General features: G+C 42.0%; 1 protein-coding gene across 6 annotated transcripts in view; it reads right to left on the minus strand.

Annotated features, from left to right (window-relative positions):
• The window catches only part of GRAMD4 (GRAM domain containing 4), a 52702-nt gene that overhangs the window by 24889 nt on the left and 11463 nt on the right, over positions 1 to 16350 (minus strand). For all 6 annotated transcript variants that reach the window (XR_015050925.1, XM_085853218.1, XM_085853221.1 and 3 more), the window contains 8 exons: positions 15554 to 15686; positions 14755 to 14780; positions 13962 to 14053; positions 13087 to 13178; positions 12672 to 12720; positions 505 to 576; positions 322 to 365; positions 31 to 140 (listed from right to left, as the gene is read on the minus strand). Coding sequence is in view for 5 of the 6 variants with exons in the window: in XM_085853218.1 (XP_085709344.1) it covers positions 31 to 140; positions 322 to 365; positions 505 to 576; positions 12672 to 12720; positions 13087 to 13178; positions 13962 to 14053; positions 14755 to 14780; positions 15554 to 15686 (618 nt within the window). In the remaining variant the exon portion in view is untranslated. The remainder of the gene's footprint in view (positions 1 to 30; positions 141 to 321; positions 366 to 504; positions 577 to 12671; positions 12721 to 13086; positions 13179 to 13961; positions 14054 to 14754; positions 14781 to 15553; positions 15687 to 16350) is intronic.

Here is a 16350-nt window from a genome sequence, read left to right on the forward strand (position 1 = left end):
TCAGAAATATTACATCGATTCGCACATTACCCATGATCCTGCCAAGTAAAGGAGCAGGAAGAAAACAAGAGGCAAGAAAAGCTGCCCAGAACATCAGATATAGGGTTTGTGTTGCATCCTCTTCAATCCACATTAACAAGCTGGGGATAGAGAATTGGGGGGGAGGGGGCATCAATATAATAACTTTGTTAAAATCCCATGATCAATATTTATGGCATTTAGGACCACACTTCAATTATATTCATTCAGTGAGAGTTGAGCATCCATTAAAACTACATGATGATGACACAGCAATGCTGTAGGTCTGTAAATGTGACTCACTTCTTCAGCTTCTCCAGAATGTCCGCAAGCTTCCCAAAAAGGTTCTGCGGATGGGTCACACACACTTTGGAAAAACCGAAAAACAACAATGGCAAATAAAGTAATTTTTCACCACATTGATGGTGGTGCATGATAGTTTTTTAAAAGCACACATTATCTTTGCGATATACTCATCACACCAACCTGTGCCTTTTGTGCCACATCCAGGACCAGCTGGAATTTCTCAGACATTGTCAGGTCCATCTTCATGGGTTCCTGCAAAAATTGCATAGTCAGTGCAATCACAACGAGAGAGTGACACTATTTACAGGCGATCGGTCATCACCAGGTGAACCATCACCTACAAAAAAATGTTTCCAGCATTCCTTTGTTCATTGGTTTGAGAAAAAAAAAATCACAATAATATGACAAAGGTAGTTTGGTTGTCAAATATAAAGAGGGACGGCAGGATTTTCTATGCAAGACTTAGACTCATGGAAGAACAAGGTGACATGGTATAAACTGACAGTGGGGCAAGTCTTGGACACAATAAGCAAAGAAGGAATGAACGAACAGGGGAAGGAGAAAGGAGAAAGGAGAAAGGAGAAAGGAGAAAGGAGAAAGGAGAAAGGAGAAAGGAGAAAGGAGAAAGGAGAAAGGAGAAAGGAGAAAGGAGAAAGGAGAAAGGAGAAAGGAGAAAGGAGAAAGGAGAAAGGAGAAAGGAGAAAGGAGAAAGGAGAAAGGAGAAAGGAGAAAGGAGAAAGGAGAAAGGAGAAAGGAGAAAGGAGAAAGGAGAAAGGAGAAAGGAGAAAGGAGAAAGGAGAAAGGAGAAAGGAGAAAGGAGAAAGGAGAAAGGAGAAAGGAGAAAGGAGAAAGGAGAAAGGAGAAAGGAGAAAGGAGAAAGGAGAAAGGAGAAAGGAGAAAGGAGAAAGGAGAAAGGAGAAAGGAGAAAGGAGAAAGGAGAAAGGAGAAAACACTATCATGTGTAAGTAAAATGGTTCGATTCTGGAGGGTTAATATCGGGACAGAAAAATATTGTGGGAATGGATTGGGAAGATGGGGGGGGGGAGGGTGATACGAGATGGTGTTCCACCACCCACTTGAAGCCCTGGAGGGAAGAGTGGGAAAGAACAGTCTCTGTAAGGAGGTTCCACATTTGGAAGAATGGAATAAAAGAGTTGAGCTAGCATGCAGCCTGCATTTTTGAAGTTTTTCCAAGAGAGGGTTACTGGAAGAATGTGTACATCCTGGAATTGTTTGGGAGTGCCGGAGGACTGAGAGAGAGCAGCAGGAGCTAAACCAGAGGAGAAGAGGTAAAAAGCAGAGAGACCACAGACTTGCCCATGATGTAAGAGCAGCAGGCCCTGTGCTTTGAACTCAAGGGAGATTCCAAAAATGATGAGAGCTTTAGATTACACTGAATCCAGGAAAGATAGATGTGATGCTGAGGCCCCACCCCATAGGGGATGGACAAAGGCCTTGTAGACCAAGTATAGTTCTCATTTTTCAACGAACGATTTTGAATGATGGAGGATGCTCAGAGTGCGGCCTGCTTTGCGATATGGTTGGCCCGGGAGGGAAAGAGGGGGTAATGGCTGATGGTGAAACCTAAAGGTTCAAGAGACTGGACCTCTTTCAGTGGCTGACCATGGAAATTGATAGGTGGGTTTATTTGACAATCCTTCCAAAGCAACAGGGCAAGACTGAGAATTTCCAGAATTGAATGACATGTTCTATTTATCAGACCAGCATCTACCATAATAATTTCCAATCAGCAGAGAGTGACTCAGCTGTTGTCCGTGGGATGGGGGTACTGTACGACAGTGTGGAGTAATCTGCAAAAAAGGAGGAAAGGGCAATCTGGAGCATCATAGAGGTCGATTATACAGATGAGGAACAGGAGTGGGCCCAATACACTGCTTGGGGAACCCCATTGAGGGAAGAGAGGGGTGAGTTCCATTGATGGCCACACATTGACTGCGCGAGTGGAAGAAGTCGGAAATCACGGAATGAAGGTGGCCAATTGTATCCCACACAAAGAGTTTGGCAAGTAAAGCAGGATACCAGACAATTGAATGGACAAGATATGTTCAAGGAAACAGTCCTGACCTCTTATTTGAGATTTAGGGCTTCCATCCATTGATGAGAGAGGAATAATAGCATGGCTAGAGTTGGGAGCAGTTTAATTGCGTTAGCATGTCATTGCAATGCGAGGCAAAACCTGTTTTGTGTGCAAAACAATGTGTTGGCACGACAGTGTTAAGAAAACCAAGACATTTCTTTGAAAAGGTTTAATAAATGGCCGTTTCGCAAACATTTTTCCATAAATTACGATGATTACAGAATTACAACACTTTGTTGACTGAGAGAATGATTCACAAGTTCGACTACCACTACTAATACTACAACCAACACATTTTATGACCATTTTCCCTTTTTCAGGGGGTTGGTTGAATAAATGCATTCCTCCATACAGATCTATCCAATGCATCAGTGTTGTGCAAATCCAAACATTCCACTATATTTCTTGACAGTTTCATTCCACATCTTTTGAGGACGTCTTCTCGGCTTTCTTCTTTCTTCCACGAGCTTCATTGCTTTTTTTACAGCTTCATTTTCTGACTTTCGCTGCACATGACCATACCAACCAAGACTTCTCTTCCCAAGTTCTTCCTTCACCAGTATTAATTTTAATCTCTTCCTGATTTCTGAGCTTGGAATTATTTGTTTCAGAAACAATCAATCATACCATTCTAATCTCTGTTCTTTCCATTATTTTCACATCTTCGATCTGCATTGACTACGTTTTGCTTCCAACATCAATACTGGTCTGATCCAGATTTATAATCTCTAACTTTTACAGATAATGGAATGTTTCTATGCTTTATGATTTCACCTAGTTGTCTCCACTTATTCCAGGCCGACTTTATTCTTGATGTAATGGCCAATTTCCTCCCGATACTGCAGGGCTGTATTTGGTCAGTTATTTGATTCTGCTCCTCCTGATGCCTCCATCATGTCTCCAAGGTAACAGAAACTTTTGACCTTTTCCAAATCAAATTCTTATCTCAGAAGCATTTCCTTTTTGTTCTTCATCATTTTCTTGAAATAATTTATCCTCATATCTTGTACATATTATTACAGTTCTCGGAACCGTATGCATACAAACATACAGTTGTCCCAAAGTTAGTTATGCCATAAGTATATGTGTAGATAGATCCCTACCTTGTGTGTAGTGGGAAGACACTGGGTTGCATTGCGATGTGTTTTTAGGTAGATTAATAAATTATATCCCCTCCATTATGATCCACAGTACCATAGCGCTTGCAGCCCTCGGTTCGCTGGCCACAGCGCACCATTGTCCATCTGCTGTCTCTGGAGACTCGTTTCTCGAGGCAAAATATTCGTGTTCACTGTTCCAGTTCCTCGGCTTCCCCAAACATTCCAATTCCTTCTTGATGGGTCCAGACACGCATGGAGTGGGCGGGCTTTCCCGTCTGGCCAAAACCCCGCCCAGAAAGGGTGGACCCCGTGAAGGCCCTGTCCAATCAGGACGGACGATGACGTCGGCTTTGCCAAGGCCCCTTCCCGACCTTGGGGATCTATAAATTACGACACCATCCTCAGAGTAGAGTGAGAGAGTCGGAGAGTTCGTTGTTGGTTGAGGGAGGAAGAGGTTAGCTGGTTGGATTTGAAAGTTCGTTCGTTCGTTGGTTGGTTGGTTGTGAGAGAGCTGAAAAGACCTCGACCAGGCCTCGGTCTGATATATATATATATATATATATATATATATATATATATATATATATATATATATATATATATATATATATATATCTTCTTCTTTCGGCTGCTCCCGTTAGGGGTCGCCACAGCGGATCATCCGTATGATCCGCATAGTGATTGGCACATGTTTTACACCGGATGCCCTTCCTGACGCAATCCTGGTCGCCTCTTACGACACAGGGATATGGTACACCTATTTTAACCGGGGTATACACCGACCCAGTACACTGGTACTCATTTCGCCAACCTCGGAAGGATGACAGGCTGAGTCAACCCCCTGGTGTATTAATTCAATGGTCCAACGGGGCTTGAACTCAGGACCTTTTTGATCCCAAGCCGCTGCCCTCACCACTGCGCCACCAGGATATATACATATATATATATATATATATATATATATATATATATATATATATATATATATATATATATATATATATATATATATATATATATATATATATATATATCTACGGATTTTAGAATCCAGTCTGATTAAATGCATCCACACATCCAGGTCCTCAGACAGTTATTTCCTTAAATGCATGTTCAGATTAGCCCCATCCCCATGTCTAATGGGATCTTAAATGTGATGCATTGAGAATGGTAAAGGATAGATCCCCTCTCTTATGGGAAGCTTTTTTCTTTACGACAGACACATTCACACATTTCTTTCACGGGATCTGAAGCCCGCCCTCATTTTTCCTCAGCAACATTCTTTCGCGAGCTCCGATGCCCGCCTTTTTTGAGAGCGCACGGGTCGTCATGGAAACCGTGCGCCAGTGGGGCAGGGTGAGCTTGGGCGGACTGATCGGTAGAGACGGCCCGGAGATATAAAAACGAGCAAGAGGTACGTTCTGAGAGAAAAGCGTGAGGAGAGAAAAGCGTGAGGAGAGAAAAGCGTGAGGAGAGAAAAGCAAAAGAGGAAAAAGCGAAAGGAGAGAGGAAAAAGCAAAGGGCGAGAGAAGCGAGCAAGAAGCGGGTGTCTGACCAGCACCAATGAGACAATTCGTCCTTCACAGTGCTTCGGCAAGCGAGCGTGTGGTGCGCGTGTGGGTGTGAGCAGCGCCGCAAACAAGTAAGGCACGGGTCGGTCACCAACAACACCAGGGTCTAAACCCACGACGGACGATCTCGGTGCCCTCCAGACGTCGACTGGCATTCAAGGATGTTCGCAAGAGAATGCACGGCAAAGTTGGGTGCTGGCGACGGATGTGACATGCACGTACGCATTTCAGAACATTTTCGCTTCACGAACGACTTTCTGGTGAGCGAGACGATTCTTCCCCCCCCCCCTCTTCCTGAATGATCCATTGTGTACCCATGTCTGTGTTTAGCTGTAAGTAAGTCAATCGCCGATAAGCATCTGCTCTTTGTCTCTTTCCTGGCATTTTGATTGATTTTGCTTTGAAATTCATTCTATATTTACCTCAGCAAATAATAAGTATTTATATTTATTTAATTATTAATAAATTATTTGTCGATTTCCAACCTGTCCGTGTTTGTCCTTTCCTTCCATTGTTCTAGCATTGTCCGAAACTAGACAGACTGGGAGGTAATTACCACAGATTTGACCAAAAATCGTCGGCACGCACCAGCGGTTAAAACACTCGGCTGCCCTAATTAAAATCTAATCGAGATAACATTGGTGCTTTGCAGAGGGCGCACTCCCCGCTCAGGTAGCCACGTGACCTCTAGTTAAATGGAATAATTAGATGGTGTCCACTGGAACTCGTGGTTGACTGGGTGGCGTTCGTGATTCTAAAACAACCCACCGTACCGCAACGTCAATTGTGAGCAGTGGCCCCAGGTCCAGCTCCACCGGGGATTAATCCCCCTGAGTGACAAGCTGTTGTCTACCCGTGGCTGCAACAATATATATATATATATATATATATATATATATATATATATATATATATATATATATATATATATATATATATATAATATCGTTTTTATGGTCTTATCTCTCAATAGTGAAGAATCACTTAAAAATGAAAAACATACTAAGATCGAGATCTTCACAAAGATCGAATTCATCCCCACAATCACGTTTTGTCAGAATCTGTCCATAACTGTTTGAGATATCCTGCTCACAGACAAACAGAGGTGAAAATGTAACCTCCGTCCACCTTCAGTGGCGGAGGGAAAAAGGCCAATGGCCGCATTCTTTCATTTTTCATTCACCTGACCACTCACCATAACCTTTTTTTATTGCACTTTTCCATTTTGGAAACAATTCCTTTGCTTCTTTTTCACTTTCAGCTTTCAATACTAAGTCATCAGCATACTCTAATTTGCATCGGAACTACAACCTTTCATTCTTCATCAATTCTTCCTTCCCTATCACTATTACAAACAGTGGAGGACATCAAACTGATCCTGGTGTAATCCTATATTGCACAAGGAAAGCAGACACAGGTAGAGACCATTCAGTCCATCATGCCTGCATGAACACCACACTAATTTATTTACACAAGATCCAAAGAAGAAAATGCAATTAAAAAAAATCTATTTATTTTAAGTTTTTGTTGTTTTTGTATTTTAATTTTTTTTCTTCTTACCCCCAGGGGAGGGGGCATGGGCTTGGTTAAAAACACACACAACACCCCTTGATGAGACTACATTGATATCTAACATTTCAGTGCATCCTAACTTTGTCTTTACCATAGTTCTCTTGCCCTCCCACCCCCCCGGAGGGAGGGAGCGGGCTATTGTAATCGTCTGGTTTGTTACTTATGAAATCTAAAGATTTCGTAAGTAAATTGATGACTTCCGTCATCTGTTTGTGTGTGTGTGTGTTTGTTTGTAGGCACAATAACTCAATAACGGAAGAAGCTACCAATGTAAAATTAAACCACGTGATTCAGGAAGGTGATGGCTAGTGCTGATTATATTTTGGTCAAAATCGGTCAAAGGTCAAGGTCACAGTGAGGTCAAACATCCAAAAACAAGCAGTCATAGACTGGTACTTATGAAATTGTCAACTTGACCTCTGACCTTGTCTTATAAAAGCTGTCTCTAGAGAAGGTAGCGACGCAAACCAGAAGTTTCTACGATGATTCTGTACCAAACCATCAGAAATCGAATGTTTGACCTCACTGTGACCTTGACCTTTGACCAAAACCTAATCAGCACAAGCCATCACCCTCCTGAATCACGTGGTGTAATTTGATATTGGTAGCTTCTTCTGTTCTCGAGTTATCGTGCCTACAAACAAACAAACACACACACAAACAAACACACAAACAGATGACGGAAGTCATCAATATACTTACGAAATCTAAAGATTTCGTAAGTGAAAAGTTATAACTCGAGAACGGAAGAAGCTACCAAGGTCAAATTACACCACGTGATTCACGAGGGTGATGGCTAGCACTGATTAGATTTTGGTCAAAATCGGTCAAAGGTCAAGGTCACAGTGAGGTCAAACATTCGATTTTTGATGGTTTGGTACAGAATCATCGTAGAAACTTCTGGTTTGCGTCGCTACCTTCTCTGGAGACAGCTTTTATTAGACAAGGTCGGAGGTCAAGTTGACGATTTCGTAAGTACCAGTCTATGACTGCTTGTTACTTACGAAATCTTTAGATTTTGAAAGTATATTGATGACTTCCGTCCTCTGTTTGTGTGTTTGTTTGTAGGCACTATAACTCGAGAACGGAAGAAGCTAACAATGTCAAATTACACCACGTGATTCAGGAGAGTGATGGCTGGCGCCGATTAGATTTTGGTCAATATCGGTCAAAGGTCAAGGTCACACATAATTCATGTGGAGAAATGGAGTATTTTTGCTTCGGTCGACGTTACGAGTTCGTTTTAACTTCGATTTTAATTTTGCCTTCGGTTTTTGCGATCGCTTAGGACGCTTACCACTCGGTTGTCGAAATTCTGGTAAAAATTGGATGTTTTGGAGGCGTTTTAAGATTGTATAAAAAAAATATTTCACTCGCCGCGTCACGGTTCGTCACGTGGTGCAGCGCACCCGAGCAGACGCATCGTTGAGTCATGTAAAGGTTTTGCGTGTGCGCGCTGACGGTGTTTTCGATAAAGATGGTGTTTAAAAGTCATTTTTTTATCCCAATAAAGGTTGCCTGATAAACCCAATAAATAAATCGTCGCATGCCTGACTCGCTAAACCGTCGGATTATGTAAAGATTGTTGGTGGATGGCCGAATATTACGGTTTTGGGACTTTGATAAAATAGTATTAAATAATTGCTTGGAGAAATGGAGATTTTTGCTTCGGTCGACGTTTTGATTTTTGATGGTTTGGTACAGAATAATCATAGAAACTTCTGGTTTGCGTAGCTACCTTCTCTAGAGACAGCTTTTATTCGACAAGGTCAGAGGTCAAGTTGACGATTTCGTAAGTACCAGTCTATGACTGCTTGTTTGTTTGTTTGTGGGCACGATAACTCGAGAACGGAAGAAGCTACCAATGTCAAATTACACCACGTGATTCAGGAGGGTGATGGCTCGCGCTGATTAGATTTTAGTCAAAAATCGGTCAAAGGTCAAGGTCACAGTGAGGTCAAACATCCAAAACATAACTCGAGAAAAGTTACCACAGGTATTGTTGATGGAGCGTCAGTTTGGAAGATCGAGGTAAGTTCGGCGGAATTTGTGTGTCAATTCGTCGAGTTATGGCTGTTTTAAAAATTTCAGTGTTAGCGCCCATGGTGCAGAACGCCTTGCCTAGTTGTAGGCCGTGTTGTGTTTTCAATAAAGATGGTGTTTAAAAGTCATTTTTCATCCCAATAGAGCTTATCGTCGCATGCCTGACTCGCAAAGCTGTCGGATGGTGTAAAGATAGTTTGTTGATGGCCGAATATTATGGTTTTATGACTTTGATAAAATAATATTAAATAATTTCGTAAATTCCTGTGGAGAAATGGAGTATTTTTGCTTTGGTCGATGTTACGAGTTCGTTTTAACTTCGATTTTAATTTTGTCTTCGGTTTTTGCGATCGCTTAGGATGCTTAATGTTTTTATGAGATGTTTGTTGGGTTAACGGATGTTTTATGAGATTTATGTTGGGTGTAGTATCTGAGGCTTAAGTGAAGATTATGCTAATGAGGGGGATTGTAACACACGGCCTTACGCGCTCGTTTTAAAGTCAATTTCAATTCTGTCTTCACTTTTGGTAATGGTTAAGTATGCTTAACACTCGGTTGTCGCAACTCTGGTAAAAATCGGATGTTTTATGAGACTTTGGTCGGGTGTCGTGTCTCCGCGAGGGGCGGCGTGGTGAAATGGTGCCAAATGGTTTTTGTCCGCCTCGTGATGCGCCGGAGACCTCAACACGGTTTCCCGCGCTGATTTTAACTTCAAATTCAATTATGGTTCCACCTTTCGCACTGCACAAGGTTGATCGACACTGAAATAGAGCGAATTCGACCTGAAATTCACTTTTATCGAGAGAAATACATCGAGTGCGTAGGGTGGATATGGGTGCCGGTGATGCCGCGGGTCCGTGCAGGCATGGGAGAACCCAAAACTGTCTCCTTGAGGGACCGTTTATTGTTAGGGTCTGCGTGATCAATGTTTGCATCTTTGGGGGTTTTGGGACACGCTCTGCAGGTTTCTGTTAGAATTCCGGCGTTAGGGAGACGTTTGAAGATTGTATAAAAATATTTCACCCACTGCGTCACGGCTCGTCACGTGGCGCAGCGCGCTCGAGCAGACACGTCGTTGAGTCACGTAAAGGTTTTGCGTGTGCGCGCTGACGTCATCGCGCTCGCCCCGGCGTCCTTTCGAGTTGGGGGGGGGGGGCTGTCGAGTATGACCTTTACGCTACGTTAATCCGTGGTAACTCGAGAACAGAAGAAGCTACCAATGTCAAATTACACAAGGTGATTCAGGAGGGTCATGGCTAGCACTGATTTGATTTTGGTCAAAATCGGTCAAAGGTCAAGGTCACAGTGAGGTCAAACATTCGATTTTTGATGGTTTGGTACAGAATCATTGTAGAAACTTCTGGTTTGCGTCACTACCTTCTCTCGAGACAGCTTTTACTCAACAAGGTCAGAGGTCAAGTTGACGATTTCGTAAGTACCAGTCTATGACTGCTTGTTTGTTTGTCTGTCTGTTAGCAACTTTACGGCAAAACGGCTTCAGCAAACACTATCAAATTTAATCCACAGGTGGGCAATGAACCTTGGACGACACAATTAACTTTTGGGTCCAATTGGATCAAAGGTCAAGGTCACGAAAAGATCCAAATCGTTTTTCGCTCATAACTTTGTCAAAAATGGTTTAATTGATTTCAAACGAAGACTAAAATATTCCTTATTCTATTGCTGAAAATCAACATTCAGGTTAAGGATGTATCAAATTTAAATTTGATCCCCAAAATAACTTTATGCCTTAAATGGGCGGGATTTGTTGTGCCTGGCACCACTTGTTACCTCCGCCACCAAAGGTGGACAGAGGTTATGTTTTCACCCCTGTCTGCTTGTCTGTGAGCAAGATATCTCAATAAATTATGGACTGGTTTGGATGAAACTTGGTGGACATGTTGGATGTGTGACAAGGACTAATTGATTCGATTTTTGTGAAGATCTGGATCTGGATCCAATAATGTTTTAAAATTGTCTCAGTGATTCTTCACCATTGAGAGATAGGGCCAAAAACGATATCTCAAAGAGTTGTATGTGGATTATGACAAATTTGGTGGATGAGTTGGGAACGTGAAAACAACAAGCTGATTCGATTTTGGTTCAGGTCCGGATGCAGATCCGGTCTATCGGTGGGATACAAAACAAACTGTTCAGCCTGACAGTGGTATGTGCTCCACTGAGTGCTGTTCTATTTCCTTTTGAAATCTGTCAGTGGTTATTCCAAAAACATTTGACAGGTTGTCTTTGTCGAAGTATTTTTATTTGAGTCCACATTCCACCTACATCTTTAGACTACATCTGATCTTCAGATAATTTTTCAGATAATGTTGAAATTTTCACATCTCTAAGCTTTCAAATCTTTCTGTGTCGAGTTCACTTGAGGGACTTGCTTTTCGTTTAATTTTTGATTTTAAAAATCTCCAACTACCAATCGATGCCGAGTCAAATACTCTTTCCTGGTTATTACTTTCACATCGCTTACTCTTCTGCTTTTAAAACTCCTTCACACAAATAATTATTCACAAGATAATCATTCATTAATATTCGATACACTAACGATTTTCAAACATTTCTTGTTCTCGTCAGCATTGTGTGTGACTTTACCATGAAATAGTATCAAATACATATTTTTCAGTTTTAATTAAAATAATTTAATTGCTTTGTTTTAAGCCACAAGAACAGGAATTCATTCATTTCATAATCTCTCCTTTCTCTTAAAGGGTTACGCAAATCCGAACGGATTCCCTGAAAATATATTGTGCAACACATTTGAGGTTACACAAGATTTTCTATTTGTGCAGCCCTGACCATTCTTGTGGATGGGAGTGATGTTTGCTGACTTCCAGGCACATGAGAGGTGGCCAAAGGAGGACGGCGGGTCAAATAGAGCAGACAGAAGAGAATCAAGAGAAGGATTTGAGAACATGGGCACTGATGCCATCTGGGCCTGTCTCCAAAGCAGGGTCGAGGCTGTCTGGTACTTTTTCTCCCTTCTTGGGTGAGAAGGAAACAAAGTCTAGTAGATAGTGGGAATGATTGTATGAGGGCACAACATGGGGACATATGAGGATGGGTTGGGGATACAAATTCTGGAAAGAAGACATTCTGCTTATCGTGGGCAGAGTTTGCAGATATGCCAATTGAGCGAAGGGAGGAGAGGGAGGGCAAGCATTAAGCATAGGCAGACGTAAGAAGATAAAGTATATTTAGACAAATCTTCTCCTGTACTTCCTTGTGGCTCTGTCTGCACCACAGGCCCGACCTTTCCAGTATCTAAGACCAATATTTCAGACAACTAGTGGGCCTGTTTGTCCATTGGACAAAATTTTAATTGGTCTTCATGGCCTTGTAGCATACCTGCCTGCTGTACTGTTTGAGCATTAACTTGCCTTTTCATCAAGCCCAAATATACTTGGGCTAGGGTGGGGATTATACATTCATCATTATGGCTAAACAATACTACCAATATTATTATTGCTGTTAATATCATAAGGATTAATTAACATATGCTTTGTTACAATGTTCACATTCTTTTTGATATTTATTTTGCAATTATAATGCCATGCCATGGAAGGACCTATTAAGCTGTTCTCTACACCTTAACATGGCATGCATTTAAAACATGGGAATTCTTTCGGATTCTATGTACTTACTTAGCCTAATCAATTGAGGCGATCATGACGATCATTTTGATGGATCACATTCCACATCAGAATGCTCCAGAACTCCAGAAAAATGTTTTTTGGAGTTATGGAGGACACACACACACACACACACACACACACACACACACACACACACACACACACACACACACACACACACACACACACACACACACACACACACACACACACACACACACAATGCAGAAGCAGTGAATTAAAAAATAAATAAAAGTAATCATCAGAAATTAAAATGAGAAATAATCTGTGCATGTAGCTTGCAAAGCCACCTCACCTCAGCCTCTGTCACCTCAGGCACAATGCTCCAGCGTATTCTCCATCCCCTGGAAGCATATGGACACCAAGAAGGAACATGATGACAAAAGACAAAATGTAAGGGAGACTGATTGGGGCAGGGGGGAGGGAGGAGGGTGGTGAAATCTCCAAGCTGTAACTTGTCGAATCCCAGACCAGAAACCTCTAACCCTCATCACACCTTTATAAAAGCTTACATTGACAACCAGTATTGGCCAGCTGTTTAAAATCACAGAACAAAAAATAAATTTTTTTTTTTTTTTAAAGGACATTCCTCTCCCTTTTGCAAACAATTAGTTGTCCGAGCCAGGTGCTCGAATAACCTGAAAATCTAGCTCTGCAATGAAAACAAATGTGAATCCGTATTATGAATTGTGAATTGGAGCAGGACTCACCTGGCAATAAGGTAGTTTAGGCTGAGCCTGATGATGCCAAGGAAAAGTAAGAGGGAAAGAGCCCAGCCATGCCACACCGCATAGCCAAATACCTGCACCGTACAGTGATTGCTACGATGTGAACATGCATTCGACAATTAACCGTTTCCTTTCAACAGATCATTCACGAGTGTACTACAAAGTTATTCTTCACTTGTTCATTCAAAACAAAAACCAATATTAGGATATGATTAGCTCGCAATTGTTTCTCTCATTTTACAACAAAGAATCTAAACTGCATTTGGTTTAATGAATAAAGAAACCAGCAACAGGTGAGATAGTCGACTCAATCAGCATCCTAATTACCACGACAAAACTCTGTTGCTGTGTAACTTCTTCTTTGTTCATATACAGAACAAGGATGTGCAGGGTAGCATCATTGGGTGAGGGCACAGATGTGCCACTGATGCAATGCCCTCTGTTGGTTAGGGTAGGAATTTGTGATTTGTTCAGGGTGCCGGCGATAGCTCGCCTATTCTTCATGAAGGACACCATGGGATCTTTAATGTCCACCAATGAGTGCTGGTAGATGGGATGCCTGTATAACGTCCATCCGAGGGACGGCATTGTAGGCATGTGGTAAGAGGCCAAATAGACAAAGTAAACGTTATAATATGGAGGTGAAACAGGAAGGGTGAATGGTGGATTAAGAGATTGATTTACCAAAAGGAAATTTCCACTCCATTTATGAACTTTTAGTAGATTGGGTTTTGGCCTCCGACTTGCTTCCCATTATTTGTGCGCACACGCACACGCACACATACACACGTTTGTTTTTGGCAAACATGTGCCAAACACTATCATGGACACTTACTTAAGCCAGTGTTGTCCCTTACCAAGAATGCAAGCGCGGAGGTGTAGAAGGAGTACCAATGAGACAACGCAGTTAAGTCCCGTAGGAAGTTAGTCAAGGGTTTAGCAGCACGTTCTGGTTTGTGTGGAGGTAAATCCATAAATTAGTGCAGAAAATGATATATGTTCACTACATTAGTCACATAACGAGTTACTATAAGGGCACTCAGTAGAGGGCATACCTCCATCACATCATGCCTGATCCAGTATATATCAGGTCCGATACTTTTTGAGATATCGTGCTACATATGATTTTTGGCCCCATCTCTCAATGGTGAAGAATCACATTAAAAATTAAAAAAATTATTGTATCCGGATCTGAATTCGGATCTTCACCAAAATCAAATCAATTCATCCGTGTCACACACACGACCTGTCCACCAAGTTTTGTCTGAATCGTCCACCATTTTTTGAGATATCGTGCAATGTATCGTTTTTCGGCTGGATCTGTCAATGGTGAAGAATCACTTGAAATATTCTCGGAATCGGATCCGGATCCGGATCTGGATCCAGATCTTCACCAAAATCTAATCAGTTCGTCCTTATCACACACCCAACCTGCCCACCAAATTTCATGCAAATCCGTCCACAACTTTTTGAGATATCCTGCACACAGACAACCAAACAAAGGCAGACAGACAGACAGACAGGAGTGAAAACTTAACCTCCCTCCACCTTTGGTGGCAGAGGTAATAACAACACAACAAGAAGTTACATGATGGCACCAATCATAGCAAAATGAGGTGATGTGCAAAGTGCGTATGGAGCAAAACTTACTGACACGCCGCATGTTTTCCGTTAACCTGGGGGAAGGTCAACAGGCATTAACATCTATATTAGTAAAATGAGCCGTGTCTGTCTGTCAGTCATGTTATAACTTGAGAACGGATTAATGTATTTCAATAAATTGAACTACAGTTGATTCAGGGAACTCCTGGGAAGGTTTGTGACCAATTTTTTTTTTTTTACAGTTACATGGGCATACGTGGCAAAAGTGCAAACAGTAACTTGCGATGCTGGTTATCCCTGCACTCCCAGGAATCCTTTTTCTTCTTGCCCTATTGATTAGCGATCACAGCAAAGATTGGTATTTCCATCAGCGAAGTGACGGTCTTATATTCTACATTATAAATAAACTGAAAAGACATTCTCCCATCTCCAAAGGCTGAGAAAAAACATCTACAGAATATTAGCAAGGCAATTCAGACATGGTTAAAGGGGGTTAATTGTTGCCAAAACCAAGTTGTAAAGACAGGTTAAGGGCACAAATGAAAGTAGGTTTGGAATAGACCATATTAACAGCCAGGTATGTTCCAATCATGTGCTGCCTTTTTGGCTGCTGGTTGCATCACTGGTTAGGGGCGCAGCTATGCCGCTGATGCAGTGCCCGTATTACCAGTATACTGGTGCTCATTTTGCCGACCTCGGAAGGATGACAGGCTGAGTCAACCCCCTGGTGTTAATGCAGTGGCAACGGGGCTCGAACTCAGGACCCTAGGATCCCAAGCCACCACCCTAACCGCTAAGCCAGCACCAGGCTAGCCAGGTATGTTAAAGGGTCATAAGCAAGGAAGACCTCCTGGCACTGAGTGGCTCCTCGGTGTCATCACGTTTGGTTTTGGTAAGAGGCTGCAGCAGTTGATATAGCTCCCCCAGCCAGGCCAAGCCGACAGTCCTGATGCGAGTCACCCAGCTGCAGCAAACCTCCTCTGAAAAACAAATAGGAAATATATCATGATGATATAGACTCTCCTTGGTTCAAGATAGACAGCAGATGGCAAGGTGCACTGCACAGCACCTGCTACAAACCCTTTTTATGGCAGACAGGAACCAAATAATAAGAATATCAAGCATTTGGAAAAAGCTTCAAAGAGGCCACGATTTTAAAAGGTAAAGTTGAACTATATCCTTCTAGATCGATGTGTGTTTGTTTGTTTTTCACTCTACTCTTCCTACAGCTCTGGGCTCATTACATCCAGACTTGCTACATTGGATCACCATGAACCCAATTAATGCATAGGGCTGTTCTTATCTTTTCCGGTGGTCTTGGAAGGGGGGTGGGGGTGGGATGCAAATTCTCTATGTAAATGTGTATCGTGTAGCACCACTTAAGGTGGAAGAGGGTAGTCCCACCCTTTACAGTACCACTGGATTGTATTCCTGTCCCCACATTTTCCAGCACAGTGAGGTGTTTTGCATTTATAAGCAGTAAGCATGTTTTTGCTTCATGCACGTAACCCAGCTTATTTTTAAATGGTGTAGCTGCTTCAATATTTGGTGTCATTCCATCCATCCATAAAAAAATGAAGAATAATAACCTTTCTAACCCACTGTGTTTAATTCTAGAGGGTTCTAAAGGTTTTTGTTAGTTTC

This window comes from Eptatretus burgeri, chromosome 13 (genome assembly GCF_056783735.1).
Source record: "Eptatretus burgeri isolate ZD-2024b chromosome 13, Ebu_testis_v1, whole genome shotgun sequence".
Lineage (NCBI taxonomy): Eukaryota > Metazoa > Chordata > Myxini > Myxiniformes > Myxinidae > Eptatretus > Eptatretus burgeri.